Source organism: Lentinula edodes, assembly GCF_021015755.1.
Source record: "Lentinula edodes strain Le(Bin) 0899 ss11 chromosome Unknown C8R40scaffold_5, whole genome shotgun sequence".
NCBI lineage: Eukaryota > Fungi > Basidiomycota > Agaricomycetes > Agaricales > Omphalotaceae > Lentinula > Lentinula edodes.
Window position 1 is genome coordinate 295,119 of NW_025764311.1, and position 17,678 is coordinate 312,796.

At 45.8% G+C, this 17,678-nt stretch overlaps 7 protein-coding genes and 1 non-coding gene across 8 annotated transcripts; 5 read left to right on the forward strand and 3 right to left on the reverse strand.

Annotated features, from left to right (window-relative positions):
* Nucleotides 1-84: 84 nt before the first annotated feature.
* C8R40DRAFT_1158832 (RNP containing family member) lies at nt 85-798 on the forward strand (the record flags this gene model as incomplete). The annotated part of the gene is made up of 5 exons (XM_046229786.1): nt 85-115; nt 172-216; nt 286-369; nt 424-560; nt 613-798. 5 exons carry the CDS (start codon nt 85-87, stop codon nt 796-798), a joined length of 483 nt encoding a protein of 160 aa, XP_046089968.1.
* Nucleotides 799-894: 96 nt separating this feature from the next.
* Nucleotides 895-2,130, forward strand: C8R40DRAFT_683137 (uncharacterized protein). The gene is made up of 5 exons (XM_046235863.1): nt 895-1,157; nt 1,221-1,297; nt 1,360-1,734; nt 1,786-1,849; nt 1,907-2,130. Exons 1-5 carry the CDS (start codon nt 975-977, stop codon nt 1,979-1,981), a joined length of 774 nt encoding a protein of 257 aa, XP_046089969.1. The 5' UTR covers nt 895-974; the 3' UTR covers nt 1,982-2,130.
* Nucleotides 2,131-3,809: 1,679 nt separating this feature from the next.
* On the reverse strand, nt 3,810-6,448 carry C8R40DRAFT_1166850 (uncharacterized protein; the record flags this gene model as incomplete). Its single annotated transcript, XM_046230918.1, has 4 exons — nt 3,810-4,207; nt 4,263-4,389; nt 4,440-4,588; nt 4,645-6,448. The coding sequence occupies 4 exons, from the start codon at nt 6,446-6,448 to the stop codon at nt 3,810-3,812; spliced, it is 2,478 nt and encodes an 825-aa protein (XP_046089970.1).
* Nucleotides 6,449-7,027: 579 nt separating this feature from the next.
* C8R40DRAFT_t55 lies at nt 7,028-7,115 on the reverse strand. Its single transcript has one exon. It is a non-coding gene; the product is annotated as a tRNA-Tyr (tRNA).
* Nucleotides 7,116-7,213: 98 nt separating this feature from the next.
* On the forward strand, nt 7,214-9,746 carry C8R40DRAFT_1066640 (uncharacterized protein; the record flags this gene model as incomplete). The annotated part of the gene is made up of 2 exons (XM_046225801.1): nt 7,214-8,513; nt 8,566-9,746. The coding sequence occupies 2 exons, from the start codon at nt 7,214-7,216 to the stop codon at nt 9,744-9,746; spliced, it is 2,481 nt and encodes an 826-aa protein (XP_046089971.1).
* Nucleotides 9,747-12,461: 2,715 nt separating this feature from the next.
* On the reverse strand, nt 12,462-13,015 carry C8R40DRAFT_1036717 (uncharacterized protein; the record flags this gene model as incomplete). Its single annotated transcript, XM_046223605.1, has 4 exons — nt 12,462-12,499; nt 12,551-12,615; nt 12,671-12,905; nt 12,967-13,015. 4 exons carry the CDS (start codon nt 13,013-13,015, stop codon nt 12,462-12,464), a joined length of 387 nt encoding a protein of 128 aa, XP_046089972.1.
* A 439-nt stretch (nt 13,016-13,454) lies between these two features.
* C8R40DRAFT_1036815 (uncharacterized protein) lies at nt 13,455-15,380 on the forward strand (the record flags this gene model as incomplete). The annotated part of the gene is made up of 5 exons (XM_046223616.1): nt 13,455-14,837; nt 14,890-14,960; nt 15,015-15,061; nt 15,117-15,173; nt 15,223-15,380. The coding sequence occupies 5 exons, from the start codon at nt 13,455-13,457 to the stop codon at nt 15,378-15,380; spliced, it is 1,716 nt and encodes a 571-aa protein (XP_046089973.1).
* Nucleotides 15,381-15,586: 206 nt separating this feature from the next.
* Nucleotides 15,587-17,539, forward strand: C8R40DRAFT_1087629 (uncharacterized protein). The gene is made up of 8 exons (XM_046227381.1): nt 15,587-15,671; nt 15,736-15,987; nt 16,044-16,166; nt 16,219-16,490; nt 16,543-16,661; nt 16,717-16,870; nt 16,919-16,997; nt 17,051-17,539. The coding sequence occupies exons 1-8, from the start codon at nt 15,612-15,614 to the stop codon at nt 17,171-17,173; spliced, it is 1,182 nt and encodes a 393-aa protein (XP_046089974.1). The 5' UTR covers nt 15,587-15,611; the 3' UTR covers nt 17,174-17,539.
* The last annotated feature ends 139 nt before the right edge of the window (nt 17,540-17,678 follow it).

Sequence of the window (17,678 nt, forward strand, 5' to 3'; positions counted from 1 at the left end):
TTTTTTCGTCCCGGGATCGTCCCGGAGCAAGCTATATGACTATGTTTCCAAGTGTGACGTGTGTGACCCAACGCGTTTCCAATCATGTCCGACGATGAGATGAATATTGACGAGGGTAAAAACAGTTTCATCTGAGATTTTGTTCTGGTCTAACCCTTTACACTTGTGTAGTTGCGGCTGGCGGAGCTGTGAGGAGAAAAGGACGTGGATTCCAGAGTTCTGGCAAGGTTTAATTTCTTTTCCGGAATTATAACAACTTACCAATATCGGTGAACACATCTACAGGAGGGAATACAGGGAATGTAGGAGGTACAGAGCTGACGTATGACACAGTGGAATCATCTCATTCGGACACCAGGGCAGCTCGATGTACGTTTTTTTTTTGATCTCTATATTCATATCTCCTGAATGATTCTTTTGTAGCTGTCGAAGGTTGGATAGTTCTGGTCACAAATGTTCACGAAGAAGCCACAGAAGAGGAAGTAATGGACAAATTCGCTGAGTTTGGCGAAATCAAAAACCTTCATTTGAACCTTGACCGGCGCACAGGTTATGTCAAGGTTTGTGTATACTTTCTTTAAATGATTTGTGAATAACCATTGTTGCTGCCAGGGATATGCTCTAGTGGAGTATGAAACTATGACCGAAGCTCAAGCAGCCATCGATGGTGCTTCAGGGACTACGCTGCTTGAACAGACGATCCAGTGCGACTATGCTTTTGTACGACCTCCACCCTCAGGACCGAAGAAAGGGAGAGGTGGAAAAGGAAGAAGTGCGAGTCCCAGCCGCCGTCGTTGACACCGTAATCCCACCATGATCTATATCTTCGTACTGTTGTGTATTGTGTAGTATATAGATTGTATTTTCGAGGCCTTAACCAAATCAGCCCGTTCGTTATGTAAGCACTTTGTTGATCTGTGCGCAACCCTGGCCACAACAGCGCTTGCTCTTGCACTCAGCCCATACTCAACTTTATGGCTCGTTCCGCTTCATTAGTTTCTGACAGCGAAGGCAAACCCGAAGATGCTCCTGCGCCGGATGATGATGATGTTGTGAAAAGTGTGGACATGAATGGAGATGAGGGTGAAAACGACGAAGAGGAAGAGGAATTCGAAATAGAAGAAATCCTCAAACACAATAAGGGTCAATTTCCTGAAGTATAGCCTTTCTATCTTTACTAGCAATACCCAAGACGCGTCTGATTCCGACAATCTATCCAGGGAAGAACCGGCTACTACGTGAAGTGGAAAAATTATGGTTCAGAACACAACAGCTGGGTTGACGAAACGGATGCCGGGTCAGTTTCCTTCTAGCTAACAAGAATGTCTTTTGATTAGACCACCGTTATTGTTTCCTCAGCAATGCCCAGGAACTGATTGATACATACTGGGCAAAGAAAAATGCCAAAAATGCCAAAAATTCCATTTCCGCGCGCAAAGGCCGTAAATCCGTGGCCACTGCAAGTCCGGAACCATCTAAAAAACGTCGCAAGTCGGTCAAAGACGATGAACAAGATGAGGAACTTCAAAGCTCAAAGAAGAAAAGAGTTGCCAGAAAGAAATCGGAGACTGTCGAGCCAGAGTCAGTACAGGAAGATGACGCGGAAGATTCGGTAGCTACTGAGAGCTACATGCAACGGTACATGAAGCAGGCGAATTGGGAAAAACTGATTGCCAGAGTCGACACTGTCGAAAAGCCGAATGAGTCTGATGGACTGGTCGTTTATTTCCGACTGTAAGTGTTATGCTCTTGGGATGTTGACATGTGCCATAACTTGTGCTACAGTAAAAAAGACAACAAGCGCGTTCGTCTACCGGCCAAAACCTGCAACGAAAAATTCCCTCAATTGGTAAGTCACCAAGATATGGATATGCGTTCGCTTTGAGTCATCAACGGTTCTTTACAGATGATCGGATTCTATGAGTCCAACCTGAAGTGGAAAGAGACCGAAATGGATGTCGACAGTGAACCTGCTTCGTGATTTTTTGCATCCGCTTGTTCTATGCGGTACTCTACCATTTGACTATCTAAGATTATTTTTCCCTTACCCTACCTCCAAGTCATCGTTTCACCTTCCTTCCATCGTTTCACCTTCCTTCCTTACGCTCCAGAAGTCTTGTGCCTACCATTTTACTACTGCCTTTTTCAGGAATTGTCATTTGGTCCTGTTTCATACTGTTTCATACTGTTTCATACTACTCGGCTGTTCTGACAGAGCATGCAACATACGAATGGCTCGTCAAGTTTTCTGTTCCAGTCACATCAGTACGTTCTTCAGCTTATGGTGGTGCGCTCGTCGGACTTCCCTTTGATTCGACGTTGAACTTGGCGTGTGTGTTCCTAAGGCGTTTTGTGGCGTGAACTCGTGTACAAAGCTGGTTTGGGGGAGGCTTTCTATTAGTGGCACCCGATATTTGGAGAATCGAGGGTACATTATTTTTCGCATAGTATGATGAATGATTATTAAAAATTAATCTTGCATATTCTTCCATGTGCTTGCTTGCGAAGTTGAGTCGGCAATTGTAGTCTAGCTTGCTCTCTAGACTGACGCTGGATCGGGCCAAGATCGGATATCTAAGGATATCTACCTTGTGGCGACGCTTTCGGCGGTGGTTCATGAGTGAAATTCATGGGTATATCATCTCCGCCACTTGGCAACATTCATCGTGGACTTGGACAATATAGCAGTGGTGAAGGGCGATATAGCAGTGGTAAATGGTTGAAGGACCTGGCAGTGATAGGACTCTTCGCCTCAGTGCATCGCTTTCGGTAGCGATTAGTTCTGATCCTCGGGAATCAGTCACCTCCTCTTCATTGTTCGCTTTTCACTAAGTTGCACTCATATATGATCGCAGGGAATTCTGCCGCGTCATATGTATGTTGTCGATAAGCAGCCTTGAGCAACGTAAGGGGAGCTGAGGGAAGTAGAATACAGTAGGATGTGGTACGTGCACAGCAACTCAAAAACCTGTCTCATCTCTCCCGAAGGACATAGAGCTAGTAGTCCCGGAGGCTCACCTATGCTCACTCAAGCCGAAGGACCAGTTGTGAAACGGAACCAAAACACAGATCCGCCGTTGTCTCCGTACTGCTGTGCTGGCTGATGTGCATGCTCTGGTGTTTGGTAAGGAGATCTACGTACAAAGGTCAGGACTCAGGAGTAGGTCAGGTCAGTATCATGTATGTACGCAACTTTCCAATATCTCCAGCTCGAATTGTTATTCGTCGCAGATTCGTGGCTATCAAGCCCACAAAGGTATGGTCTGGTATGGTGAGAGTTTAATCTGAAATTGTGGTCGTGTGCAATGTGATTCCTTCATTGGCTGACGGTACCGGTTTTCTTCTGAGGGCATTCCGCTATGTTCTCACTGATTGATCCTGAATGCGGCGGGACGCTTCTGCATTGAATAAGTACCTATCAATGCTTTTCAGTACAACTTCTTATACAGTCTGAGGTCATATAGCAGCCCTGGAAGTAAGGTTTCAAAAAATGTTCGTCAACGAGGAGGTATTCGGGGTCCTTCAATGTTCACCGTCCTTTGGACTCCGTGGGCTCGTTGCCCAATTAGGCATTGTGCAGATCACTGGTTCACTGTTTCCCAACTTCTTTCCAGATGGTACAGGAGTTTGCTAACACTACGACGGGCAATGTACTCGAATCAGAACTGGAAATGAACCGTACATGCTTTGTGGGTATGTATCTTCCCCCTTATCAGTCAATCACAGCGGAACCAGGCAGGACCAATTGTTTGATAAATACATCACCTGAATACCAGTATATTCCACGACTCCCACTTACTCCGGAGATTCTATAGCTCTTCGTGTACAGATTCCTGAGCAATACGTATAGCCTCTTCAACCTGTTCCTTGCTTTTGCCAATAATTATATTCGCCGCTTCAAGCTCCTCCTGTCCATCCATGACCGGAGATGTCGGTACTGGGTCGATGGGCAAGATACTGAATTTCTCTCCTTCTCCCGATACAGGCTCTTCTGACGAAGCCTCACCTTCCTGCTCCTCTTTTTGCGGCGGAGATAGGACATGGTGTATCTGAGCACTCAATGTCCTGACTCGTGTATCGAAGCCGTTCTTTGCGTCTTCCAATTCCAATTGAAGCTTGTCAAGAGCAGGAACAAGTGGGTCTATTGGTGGGGATGGGTGAGTCCCATTCTGAATCATACGAATTTGTTCGTCGAAGCGCTCGTGGGCTGGGGAGATAAGCAGTGTCAGAAAACCATATTGATCAGCTTCGAATTTTCCTACCTCGTATCAAGTCATGATATTTTTGCCAGTCCTGATATGTGACATCGTCGAGCCATGCCATAGGCATACCCATGTCCCCCTGAGCTTTTTGAGCAAAGTTTTTGACTTCTTTAGTGGCGCGATGATACTAGTTCCAGTTGAGCTAAGAAAGAAAATTTCGGAATTATCAAAACCTACCTCTTGCACCTCGAGTTCACGAACTTCCAGGTACCACCAATGAATTTTCTCCTGTAGTCCATTGATGCGCTCGATGAATCTCTCCTCGACTCGCTTGACTACATTGAACCAGCGTTTCATACGATCATCAACATCCACATTAGAGGAATCTCAACATACATTTCAGTACTTGAACGATCACCGAACGACAAAGAGTTGAACATACCAGAAACAAGCTTCTCTTCCTTTTTCAAATAGCTCTCAAGACCTTTCAGTAACTTTTCGCTTTCTTTGTCGAAACGTTCGAGAATCCCAGCGACATCTTCGCCACGAATATGTGTCAAAGCCTCTTCCAAATCACCATTGTCCTTTTCAGGATCCGGGAAGAGGGATCTCACAGCGCCCTTTCGAACGCGGACCAGCTCTTTCCTAAATTCCTTCGTTCGACGTTTCATCAACCCGTCGAGATCAGCATGCCACTTCTCCATCCGTGCTTCAAGCTCTGCACGCTTTTTGGCAGTCGCAACCCGACGAGCTGCTGCCGATTCTTCAGGACTAATAGCTGTGTCCTGCTCTGTCTCGACGACGGAGGCTTCCGTAGAATCACCCGTTTCGTTCTCTTCGTTCTCTAGAAGACCCAGGTCAGCGAAGAAGTTGTCGAGATCATCTTCGGAAGTCGATGAAGCATATTCGGAATCGAGATTTTCTTCCCAAGAAGTACCCTGTTCAGCTTCAATTGGAACCTCGAATTCTGACTCGGGTTCAGTAACAGCTAAAAGCATTTCAACGGGGCTTGCGATGTCAGGCGTCAAAGCGGAATCGTAGGAGGCAGTAGTGCTCTCATGTTCTGATGATGTAAGAGAAGACGTAGATGCAGAGAAGATCTCGCTTATTGTACTTGCTTCCAGTTCCGTAATAATTGACGAAAGAGTTGGATCTTCCGATGTTAATGTTTCCAGGGGAAGGGATGACTCTTCAGGGACTGGGGATGCTTCTGAGAGCTCCAAAGGGACTGATAACGAAGTGGAGATACTGGCAGAAGGCACGGAAGAAGACCCGGATTGAACCGTTTCTACTTCAGCCTCTGCAGAAGTTGCTTTCGTTTCAGAAACGGGGGTCGGGACGGAAAAAGCGGTAGAACTGGTCGTGGTTCCACTAGAGCCACTCAGCTCGACCACTTTCTCCCAAATCTTAATCACATGTGGGTCCACAAATTGCCTCCTCGCCTCTGCGGTTTTTTCCAGGAGCAGCCCGAAAAGCTTCAAGCCCGTGTCCACCGACTGTACAACATAAGGTTTCGCGACCTCCCAGGCCCGGTCCATCAAAGGTCGTGCACGAACGTAGGCGGAGTGAATACGAGGTGCAGCGGCTAGATATATTCGATGCAGAGTCCAGAAGAGTTTGTTCGCATACAGATGAGTCTTCAACATCAGCGGTCTGAAATATGGGTCTAAAACACGCGATCGCAGGAGATGCAGACGAGGATAAACGTATCCCATGTACAAAGGATCAACGTATTTCTGATACAATGGTTGGATATGCTTGTTGTACATTGGGGTGACAAGCTTAGCATAAGCAGTCAGCGCCGTTGCCTGAGTAAGCTGGGTAGCTTTGGTGATATACGGTTGGGCAACAGCGTGAGCGCGAATAACGATAGGAGCCACGGCGTGTTCTACAGCGTAGAATTTGGTGACAGCTGGAGCAATGTATGGATGTAAAAGTGCCTTTTGCACTGGTGGAAGCACATATGGGTCCAATACGTGTGTTCGATATTGGGAAAGAGAACGACATATCGGGTTGGAAAGGTGAATATCGGAGGGACATGTCCATAAAGCATAAGTTGAAAATATTGCAAGCATAATGACTAAAAATCTGTCCATTATCGAGGATTTGGTTCTGAGCTTTGGTGTTTTCGAAGGCTTCTTTGGTTTCGTTTTCTTCTGAGGTGGACCAGCCGTAGAAAGTGATTTGGAATTAGAGGTGGCTTTCGCGCGAGGGAGTGGCTGGGTCGAATTGGTCCTAGAGCCCATAGTTGGGGCCACAGGGAAGTTCTGTTTCTTGTTCACCACCATCGTCTATAGCATATGAAGGAATGAAGGAAAAGAGCTGAACAACTGACGTGGTGATGACATTCAAATTGATGCTAGCAACTGCTTTTCCACGTGGTTAATACATTGGCGCTATAAGTTTAACTCGGCGCACTCTTTAATGTTCAAATTCGTATGTATGTAGCTTTCATTTTCTGCAGATTACTATGGGAAGGTTGAACTACCTGGTGTCACCGTTGTGGGCCCCAGGTTCAAATTTGGATGACTATCGGTTGACCCCAGGTGCAAATCTGAAAAACTACAGGATTGGACGGTACATAGATCCTCAAAGATCTGGGTTGATCTAGGTAAATTAATCAATCTGTAGAGAAGCCAATTGTGGCTAGCTACTGCAAACAAATCAGACTTATTCCAAGTAAAAGTAAAACGACCTCCTTGCATGTATCAAGCTTGGTATACACATAGTAGGGGGTTATTTACCGTGAATGTCCATGGAAAGCCGAGGAAAGCGTTCTTTGAAGCAGAAAAAATTGCTACTGGTTTCACGGGTCTGTCTGTTACTCCGACCTGCCTGGTTCGAACAGGCGACCCCAAGATGACTTTGGATATCCTTTACAGTCTTGTGCTCTTCCAACTGAGCTAAGGTCGGTTACAATGCAGGTGACTTAAAATGGTTATGAGACCTAAAATATTGTCATGTGTATTATGTGAATCGTGAATCTGCCTATTAGCGCTGACTCTACGACCATGAATATCGATACCCGCCAAAAGTTGAAGCGCAATATTTCCTTGGATGCTCAGCAAGATCCTCCTATCAAGAAGCCCAAAATGCGAAAACCTCTAGAGACTAGATACGAAACACCTTATCCTTCTTCTCTTTCTGAATCTCAAGTCTACAAGTTGCCATCGTCCATCGGTCCTTATCTTTCGCCATCCAAGTTTTCCCCAATCCCTAAAGCTCATTTGCGACGTAATCATCGAAGAACCAGCTCTACCAATCTGAAAGAAAATGCATCTGTGCTGTGCAGTCCGTTTCCTAAAGGGAAAAACCCACAGAAGCTCAAGAAATACGGCAAAGCAGCCAAACGTACCTCCAAGAAACGCGCTGATCCACGCTCAAACGGGACTCCATCAGACAGCTGCTCTAGCTCCGCTTCTAGCCCCGACCGTCGCAATCAGGAGCTTACATTGGCGGAAAAGATTCACAATTCCAGCATTCCTCGTTCGCGCGCTTCGCAGTCGACAACCAATTCCCCAGCTGAGACGACGACCAGAGTCCGTCGACCTTCAGCTCCTACACCTCCAAAGAAAATTGATTGGAAGGATCTTGTACCAACCCACCCCGTTAATCTAAGGGCCCCTATTTCCGGTTATCCCCAGTCCCATTTCGATCCAGATGCCAATGAGTTCATTCGACCTTCGCCTAATCACTCGCAGATAGACTTCAACAGGCCGCCATCGCAGCTCTCTTTGTACGACTATAATCGCAGCGTAACTTACCATGACATGGACGTGGATGATGTGGCTTCGACTGATCAAGATGCGTTTTTCACTGATGTACAGGGTACCTCGACTCCTTTCAAGAATCTTAGCTCTCTCAGCGTCGCTGACCGTCGATTTGGAGGTACAGTAGATCCAGCAGCTCTCTCCGGCTCTGCCCTCTTGCTCTTGCAATCGAATACTGACGGACAAGAAACGGACACTGATAATGATTCCTGTGGATTTGACTCCGATGAAGCTATAGATGACCCTGGGCCTCATAGATCTTTCCGAGCCCTAAAACTCGCGTCCAGGAACAAATCGAAATCTGGTAGTGGATACATCACTCCCTCGTGTGACTCTGGCGACGAGGAGATGGGTCGACGTTCTCCGTGGATCAGCGACTCGTTGATCTCGCCTCCCAAGACGATCGACTGGAAATTAGTGGCACAACAGACTGAAGATGGCGCATATAGTCAGGTAAATAGCGGAGATCATATGGTGACAGATGAAGGAGATCGCGTCTCCGAACCTGCGTTGCAGGATTTGTTCGACAATATGATTCTCAGTGAGTTTGTGTCCCTCTTTTGATGCAGTCAAATTCTGACGATGATTAATAGATAAAACTGCAATGGACGCCCACAGCTCGCCTCCCGACGACACAGAATCATATTGTGTTCGTCTTCCTCTTCGTACTCGCTCCCTGGATACCGCGCATCCTCTATCTACTGACCAGGAGGAGGAGTCTTTCAATCCTGTCGCTCCTGTCGCTCCCGGAGCTAGAAGAACCAGGAGCGGAACCATTATTCCAGGTACCTCCGCCGTACCCGTTGTCACGTCGAATGTACCTCCGGCACTCCCTAGGAGGACTAGAAGTGGAACAGTCGTTCCAGGAAACTTCGGCACTCTCTATCCCGCTCCATTGAATGACGAAAAGCAAAACACTCTTGGAGCTGCTCTGTCCGTCTACGGTCGCCGTGCTCGCAGCGGAACCATTGTCTACAGTTCGTCGCTTGCGCCGTCCCTGCCCATCGTAGAAGAAAAAAACACTACTGAATTCAGCTCAGCTATTCCAGTGATGTCCCAGGCTCGACGCGCTCGCAGTGGCAGTATCATGGCTGCTAGTTCCATTCCGGAAGGAGTAGTTGCAAATTCTACCGTGGGTCCCACTGCTGCTGCTGCAGTGCCTCGTTCTAGAATTAGGAGTGGAAGCATTGTCGCACTTGGGAACACCTTAGGAAGCCTTTCCAGTCATGCAACTGGTTTTATCAAACGTCCGAGTAGCGGAACAGTGGTGCGAGCGTCTGCAGATCCAGATCCAATGATTGCTGTGGAGAAAGCCATCGATATCGATTATCTGCAAAAGAGCCCAGCTGACACGAGTACCGTCAATGTGGCTCATCTCCAAGGTGAAGACGTAGAAATGTCGCTGGCATCTGAGGATAGGCATAACCCCATTCCGCGTTCACCTGACGATCCGATAGATCTTTTAGAGCCAATGGTCTTCGCTCGTCCTGTCCAATCGTCCCCTCCACACACCGCCACGTTGAGCGCTGCTTTCCACGTCCGTTCCTCCAGCGGACTCCGCGCTCGCGCCAAAGCTGCCGCCTCTAAGGCGAAAGGGTTGAGTAAGTCCTTGACTGGCAAATCTGGCGGTGCCAAAGTCAGAGTCCTGATTGGACCTGAGGCGGGCGCGGCTGCCCTTGCTCGTGCTCGGGCAAGGGCTGAACGTAGGTCGACTAATGATGATGATTTTGTTAACGAAGAGGATTTGTCTGACGATGAATTGTTGTTGAAGTGATGAACTGGTACAAGTGTGCATTCTTACCCCGCATATATGAAAGCTGACGTTGGTCGCCGTCGTCTGTTATTTTTTCTTCGTCTCACTACTGCTACTAGCTACTAGCTATTAGGATAATCTGGAGGGATGATCCCTCAGCTTTCGTTGTTATTTTCATTATCGTTGTTATGTAAGTTTTCTACTCTCGGTCTGGATTCACATCACATCGCTTTCTATCGCTTTCCAATCTTGTGCAGTCACGTCTCTGGTTACAGAAAATTTTACTTTCAACTTTGAATTTCCACCCTCTCCAAGAACGCCATTTCCCCTTCATTCCATTATATCTTTGGCTGGTCTTTTGACCTGTCTCAATCTTCCCGTCGTTCGTTGTTTCCTCCAATCAGGCTCCAATGACCTCAACTTCACGGTGCTTTTACATTTTACTCCTCGAAGTTGTATAGTATCCACCCCGTTACTGTTGAACAAATACTTTATGTCCTGTTTAGGCTCAATTTCCTGCTGACTAGTATATTTGAACGGGAAAGGAAAGAAGAGTTTATTACACGGCTCGGGAGTATTTTCATTTTCACTGAAGACGTAAAAACCGACCGTCGATAGAAATTCTATAGCTTAGCATCTGAGATACACTATGGGAAATGGGGTTCTCTCCGTCGAATGGTTTTCTAGCAGAATTGGGCGTGCGGCCTTTAAAGACGACGGTCCGATTTTGCTAATCACCTGAGCCACTGAGATCTGAGTAGTGCATTGCGACGACACGGAGCAAGACTATGTTCCTGTATTGCCCCCAGATTGCTCCTGTATGTGGTACGAATATCGCCAAACAGGCTTCACCGATTGGTCCCCATTTTGGTGAGGTATGTATACATATAATCAATGCTAATTTCATAGTAATTCTGCGACTCTGGGGTCCTAGGAGAAAGACAGGCATCTCGTATTTACATCGGACTGCGTGACACGGCCTACGGACTGAGACGGGGCAAAAAATTCTTACCCTACAATAACTTCTTTATCGAATGACTCTTATAGATACTTCATACCGGCAACAACTATTGGGAAACTTTTGTACGTGGAGAAACGCAGGATTCCTTCGGGAACCCTCCACGAATTTCACTTTGAGGGTTTCCAGAGGTTAGGCCGGTGGCTTGCGCCGAGAAGTCTTTGCTGCCATCCCAAGTTCTTTAGCATCTACTTACTCTCGAGCTGATGATAAGGTTCAAGGAATTCCTTGTTCTATACCATACATACTGCACACTACCAATGTAAACCATTGGATCTCATCCTTTGATGACAAGTGTTGAGGTTTTTGTCCGAGTTTCGAGCATGATATGCTGGTAAATTATATAAGTTTAAGAACTGGTTTCTAAGGGTTGGCTAAAGCTTGGCTTCGTGCCTCCTCCCCTTATAGATGAGGCCAAACTTTTAGTGTTAACTCGAACACCAAGGCAGGCTTGTGCCGAATCACTGCCAGATCATGCCCCGAAGGGTTGCCCAATAAGGACTGTGGATTTCTAGGGGTAAGTGCAAGGGTATCTCGATAGTTTTTACCTATCATATTTTAGCAGTACCATAGTGAATCTCACATTGCATGCTTGGCATAAGGAGGTGTCACGCCCACAGTATGGATAATCCTGAGAGATGCCGCAACGATGATGAACTTGGCATTGACGAAAACGCCACTATATGGAATTCTACCCAGATAGCTATAACAAGCTGTAACACCGGGAGAAGAGGATTGTACTGTAAAGGTATGTACATATAATGCTTTTTCTGTCGAAGTTGTGTATCGCTGTAAATCCAAATTTTGATACATATAACAAATTGTTCGGAAAGACTAGCGTGCTTCAACCCATTTCTTGACGTCTGCCAAACAGCTATATGTAAGATTTGAAAATATCCAAAGTTCAAAAGCTAATGCATCACTTACATGAGGCGGAAAGGACCATGCGATTCCGACAAGAATCATTGCCTCCGAAAAACTCGTGCTACTTCACTGCACATGAAGGCTCGTCTAGTCGACTTGTACCAGAGCGCTGATGATATAGCGGATCTGAACGATCTATTGTTCAATAAAAAAGCATGACTGCCATATAAGCACTGGCGCAAATGGCAAAGTAGAATCAATTTCAAACCAATGCAGCCGTGGGTATTAGCAGGATCAGTAAGAGACTGTGGCAGACAGCTAGAAGGTCCTTTCAATGTAAGAAATTCAGAAAGCAAGGAACAATTCTTTCCTGAGGTGGTCAGCTAATCACGACTGAACGGCGGCAAGTGAAGATATCACAGCGGGCTGACTGAGAAATACGAAGCCCACCGAATCCCCGACTATGTTCAAATTGTCTATCACGAAAGTTTTGGCCGATATATTGTTTGCTGGTACTTCATGATTGTTACTCGGCGTGAAAATTTGGGGGAAAACGACGTGATATAGACCGCGTATTAATCACCGATGACCTGCACTTTACCTGCATGACAGATCTGTCCTAAAAGAACAATCGAAAAACAATCAAGGTGGTTAGATTACAGCAAATTACAGGTATACAAAATGATAAATGAGCGGAAACAATTCCAAACCAAGAAAATACATGAAAGGAAGACGGTGCATAGAAGCTCAGACGCGAGCTCAGGAAGCGTTTGCGATAGACAAATATATGAGTTCCTTGTTCTTAAACAACCCCGTGTGATGAATTTCCTTTCCATTCCTTGTAAATGGTTTCCCTACAGATGAGTGACAGCCTTTGAATCTAACGGCATTCCTGTAACGCATATGAGCAGACTATCATTGAGATTGAGACGTGAGTCTTCACCTGAGGGGTCAATTCCATTGCTTGCAAGAATCCTGTTGTGCCGAATCAACCTAGCCTGATCAAAGCTGTTGCATAGATAGACATTACATTGCAGCACTTATCTATTATTCATTCACTCACTTGACTCTCTCCTGACGCATGATTTCCATCACTTCCTGAGTTCCTCTTTCATCGAGACCGCTTCTCGAGTCTCCATCCATTATGTTGGCTTCGATGTCAAAATTTGAAGACGACATTCCAGCACCTGCTTGATCTGCAAATGTCGATAGAGGAACATAGTGGTTGAATTGAGGGAACAGTGATTGCACGCGGCGAGGAATATGAGGAGCAATTGAAGAACGATATCGATGAAGGACTAGAGTAAGACAGCTTTCAATCTCCTGTCATGAACAGATGATATTACAGTGTGTGCTTACTCAGAACGAGAAGGGCCACAAGGGCAATTAAAGATAGGTAGAAAAGCATGGATGTACTTTCAAAGCAGTATGTTCCAATCTATGTCTATTCAGATGAGTTTCATTGAAGAAGCGTATGGAGAATTCAATCACATTATAACTTCCAGAGCGGCGGTTCAAGTGAGCGTAAGATAAAGGGGACGAAGTGTGGGAAGATGCGAGATTTCATGTAGCACGTGACACAAGCGCTCAATAGCAATGACCAAGACTGAGAGATCGTGCATATCCTTCCAACCTTGAACTGTATAATTATTTGTATTCCACTTCCATGGACCTGCGAGATAACTTATTCGATGAGCTTCAAGTTAGTCACTGCGCTGATTTTCATTTCCTTCTACATTTGAATCCTGAGTCTCTATCAGAGTCAGTTTTGTCCCCCCCTCGACTCTTCGTTGGTAGCGGCCTTCTTGTTGGATTTAGAACCACATCCCGAACCGACTGAACAACAAATGAATGCTCTGCGTTCAACCTTATCCGAACTGGCATCACAGGCAGATGCTCTGCAGTCTGCAGAGGATTTTTCTTATGTCGGGGTAACGGATGATCTCAGCACTCCCAGTTTCACTCATGGAGACACTTCCACCTCAAGAAGTGGTTCAGAAACCTCGCAACAGCCTTTCAGCACGCCCCTTGGATTTCTCCAAGCTGCTTTTCCTGAATTACAGACCCAGAAGCTTGATCGCGCGCTTCTGGATGCCAAAATGGACGATGATGTGGACCTTAATATGTGGGATATAGTATCTCGCCTTTTGAGCGAGGAACTGATTCAAGAGATGGAAGAACGTGGTCTGGATGGGCTGGATGATGCTAACGATTACCCTGCGGAGATAGAAGCTTCCTGGGAGACAGTCGGCAAAACACGTTCTGTCAATAACGAAAGGCGAAAGAAGAAACAAGGGAACTCCCGACATAAGATTGCTTTGGTGGACATCCGCCAACAACATCACTCGAAATCCACCGATTATACTTCCCCGAACCATCCTCAATCATTCCCAGCGCCGGATCCATGGACACAAATATACTCGCTTTCTACACATTTAGCAACACTTCTAGCTCCTCATGACGCATCTTTCTTCACATCTTATTTCCATTCCCCTAAATATTCAACACCGTATATTGCGCTTGTGGAAGCCCTTCAGGAAATCTCGAAGAAACGACCTACGGATGTTGACCTAGAGCCTCTCATTATATCATTATTAGATATACTTTTGCCTTTATACGAAGACTTGGACCCCGAGCAACGGTCCCGTCTGGTTTCGGATATCGAACTCTCGCTCAGCGCTACACAGGGCCATGCGGACGAGGCTCTGGACCTGGTTAAACTTTTGCGTGACCTCGACGAAGATTCATCTTCCGGATATCTCGAAATGGGTATCTATCACCAACCTATAGCGTCTAAACCCCCTTCGAATGACATCCGTCCAAGTGGGACACTACTATCGCAAGCTTCTTCGCGAAAATCTCAACTCCCGTCCGGTCCGCCCGAGATACCGTCTCCGCCCTTGTTGAAAAATAATGCTACCCCAACGCGCTCAGGGAACCAAGCAAGTCCTTATCAGTGGCAAGTTGTACCCAAGCGCAAAACTCGTAAAACACCTCACCCACTAGCGCTTTTCATTCCCGCCTATTCGAGGGATGTGAACGGCATAAAAGTACGTGGATCTGGGAATGGTTTCGGTAAAGGAGGCAAAGGCGATGTAGGAGAATTAAGGAAAAGAATTGGAGATAGTGTGAGGAAGCGGGATGAAATGTTGCGGGAAGCTTCGCGGATGTGGCAGAAGGGAAACGCGAAATCCAGAGGCGGGGAGGTTGCACTATATTTTGCAGACAGGGTACGTCGTCGGCTTTCAATGGTACGGGTATGACACTCACTTTTTCACATAGGCAAGGCAATTCCAGGAACTTGCTAAAAAAGATGCTCTGGAGGCTGCAAGGATGATGGTCGAATCGAAACGGTATGGTTCCATTCTTTTCTTATGACGTTGCGATGTGAAATCAACTATGCACAGACTTTCTTCGCAAGAGCGAGATGCCATAGATTTGCATGGAACAACAGGTAGGTATCGTGTCTGGGCTAATGCACTTTCTTGGAATAATCTTTGACCATTTAGCTTGCGAAGCTATCATCATCGTTTCTGAGAATTTGGCCTCCTCGGGATGTTCATCCAGTGCGTCTATCCATGTTTTTACCACTGTACTAGTACTGACTCCATTCAGCAAAACCTTTGAAAATAATCACAGGGCGAGGTACACATTCTGCTAACAATATCAGCGTCCTGAAGCCTGCTTTACGCAAGGCTCTTGTTGAAGATGGATGGCTTGTAAGCACTTGGGACGGTGGTCTTATTGTAAGAGGAAAGCGTGGACTTTCCTGACGCGTCTGCTTTTCTGCTCCGCTTCTTGTTCTATTGGATGTACATAGAATATTGTAGCCTTAGTTTTTCTTATATTTCGATATCGTGTTGTCCTTTCTTGACGTTACAGACCTGTTGTAGCCTTACTTGTAGTCTACGTACGCGCCTGTATGTGTACATAGATTTTTATTTTTATTTTGTATGTCGGTCCGAGTCCGTGGGAGAGCTGATGATTCTCCCCAAGCTCTTCCCATGTACTCTGATGATTCAAATGACTCTAATGACTACGTCTCAACCAAAGCTACTCACAAGGTCCATACTCCTCTCAACTTTGAGATGATTACCCATCAGGACCTAATCATGTACTTCGATTTAGTCTCGTCACCGTCATCGGCGTCGCAATAAACGCAGGAAGACAGAAACAGGAATTGAATCTTCCGTAGAGGCCGCAGAGGACGTTGTGCCCGTGGTTTCCTTTGAGTCTCTGTTGGATCAGGTCGAGAATCTGACAGACGATGAACTTGTCCAACTCGAAACCTCGTTTGAAGATGTCATCGGCGATTCGTTACCAGAATATCATCAAGCACGCAAAGATCAACTCATGAAGGACACCGATAGAGATGACTTTGTACGTGATGGACGCTCTGTGCGACCGGCAACTGATGAATTTTTCTTGCTTTATAGGGAGTTTTACTAAGGCGTCTTACTCGAGCAGAGATAACGTCTTTAATTCAAAATCATTCTGACAAGGTCAGCCAGCTTAGTGTTCCCGAAGCTATTGTTTTACGGAAGTTGAAGTTGGAGCGGGTGGGTAATTCACTGGTTGCACCCGGATTTTTGATTCATAAAATAATTGTAGGAACGACGTCGTGCGTCTGTAAGAGGCACCGATATTTCAATAGCTCCTGATGGTGTGGTGGAAGGTCTTGTCGAGCTTACCGCAACCCAATTGAGCACGGAGACCGTGGATGCTCTTTGTAGTATTCGTAAAACATCGTATGGAAACTCGTTCGCATCCCGGTTGTATGGCAATCATGCTCGAACTCCTGGATTAATTCACGTTGATTGGGACACAAAAACACCTTGGATGAACTTGATGGAAGATATTCGTGAACATTATCAACTTCTACAGTGCGAAATTTTCTCCTTCGAGACAAACCAGTCACTCACTAATTACTCGCAGTCCGAATCGTGAACCAGCAGAAGAGGCACGATCCGCAATCATGTATACTTCTTTACAACCTAGCCATCTAGACCAAGTACATGACATTCTTGTTCGTTCATTTTGGCAAGGGGTAAATGGTGAGAGAGAACATCTTTTTCTTTGTTCATCTACTTATTTATCGAGTGATCTTAGTATCCGATTCGTTGGACTATTCTCCTGAGAAATGTACGGTTGTTGCATCCTATAAGAAAATAGTAGTTGGTGTAGCCATCATGAGTTCTCCAAGAGAAACTTACATCACGTATCTGGCTGTCAAGCATGGCTGGGATAACTCCAATATTGCCACGTACGTCCACTCACTAATTCGGTGGTGCTTGTCCTTAACGCCTCGTAGAACAATGTTATATCAGCTTATAATGTTGAATCCAGGAAAGGATATTACTTTACATGTTTCAGCAAATAACTCTGCAATGGTACCTTCAATTTCTGTTCGTTTGTCCTAAAGCTTACTCGTTGCGTATCCCAGTTGTTGTATAATCGCTTTGGTTTCAAGTCGGAGGAATTCATTGCTGGCTTTTACGATGCATATCTAGACCCCGAATCTCGAGCTTCTAAGAATGCCGTCCGCTTACGCTTGCGACATCATTGATTGTTCTAACATTCGTCTTGGAATCGTGTCGCTGCCCGGTCGCTGCTGTATTCGCTCCCGTATTGGAGTACTATTTATCAACGGTCCATCGTGGCAGTTATTCCAACGCCGAGAAAGCCGACCTCAAAAGATTCAGCCTCGCTTCGGAAAATTCCTTCTGGTTAGTCTCATTTACAGGGGACTATCAAACCATTAATTGTCTCTCACAGACCAATGCGATGTGGTGGCGCGTGTAAAAATGAAGTATTCGCCGTTTCATTTGGTCGTACCGCGGACAAAGCAAAATAAACTATTCAAGAGTTCATCTCCTGTAGAAATATGACGCTTTAAGAACGTTCATCATTTTATGACAATGTGCCCAATATTGTAAATCCCAGATAGGTGTATCCAATGATACTAGAGACCATTCTAACTCGATATATGTAGAATTTCCTGCGTTTAACGGTTCAACCTTTTTCAACCTAGAAGTAGGTCTCAAAGTCGCTTTAAAATTCTACGAAATATG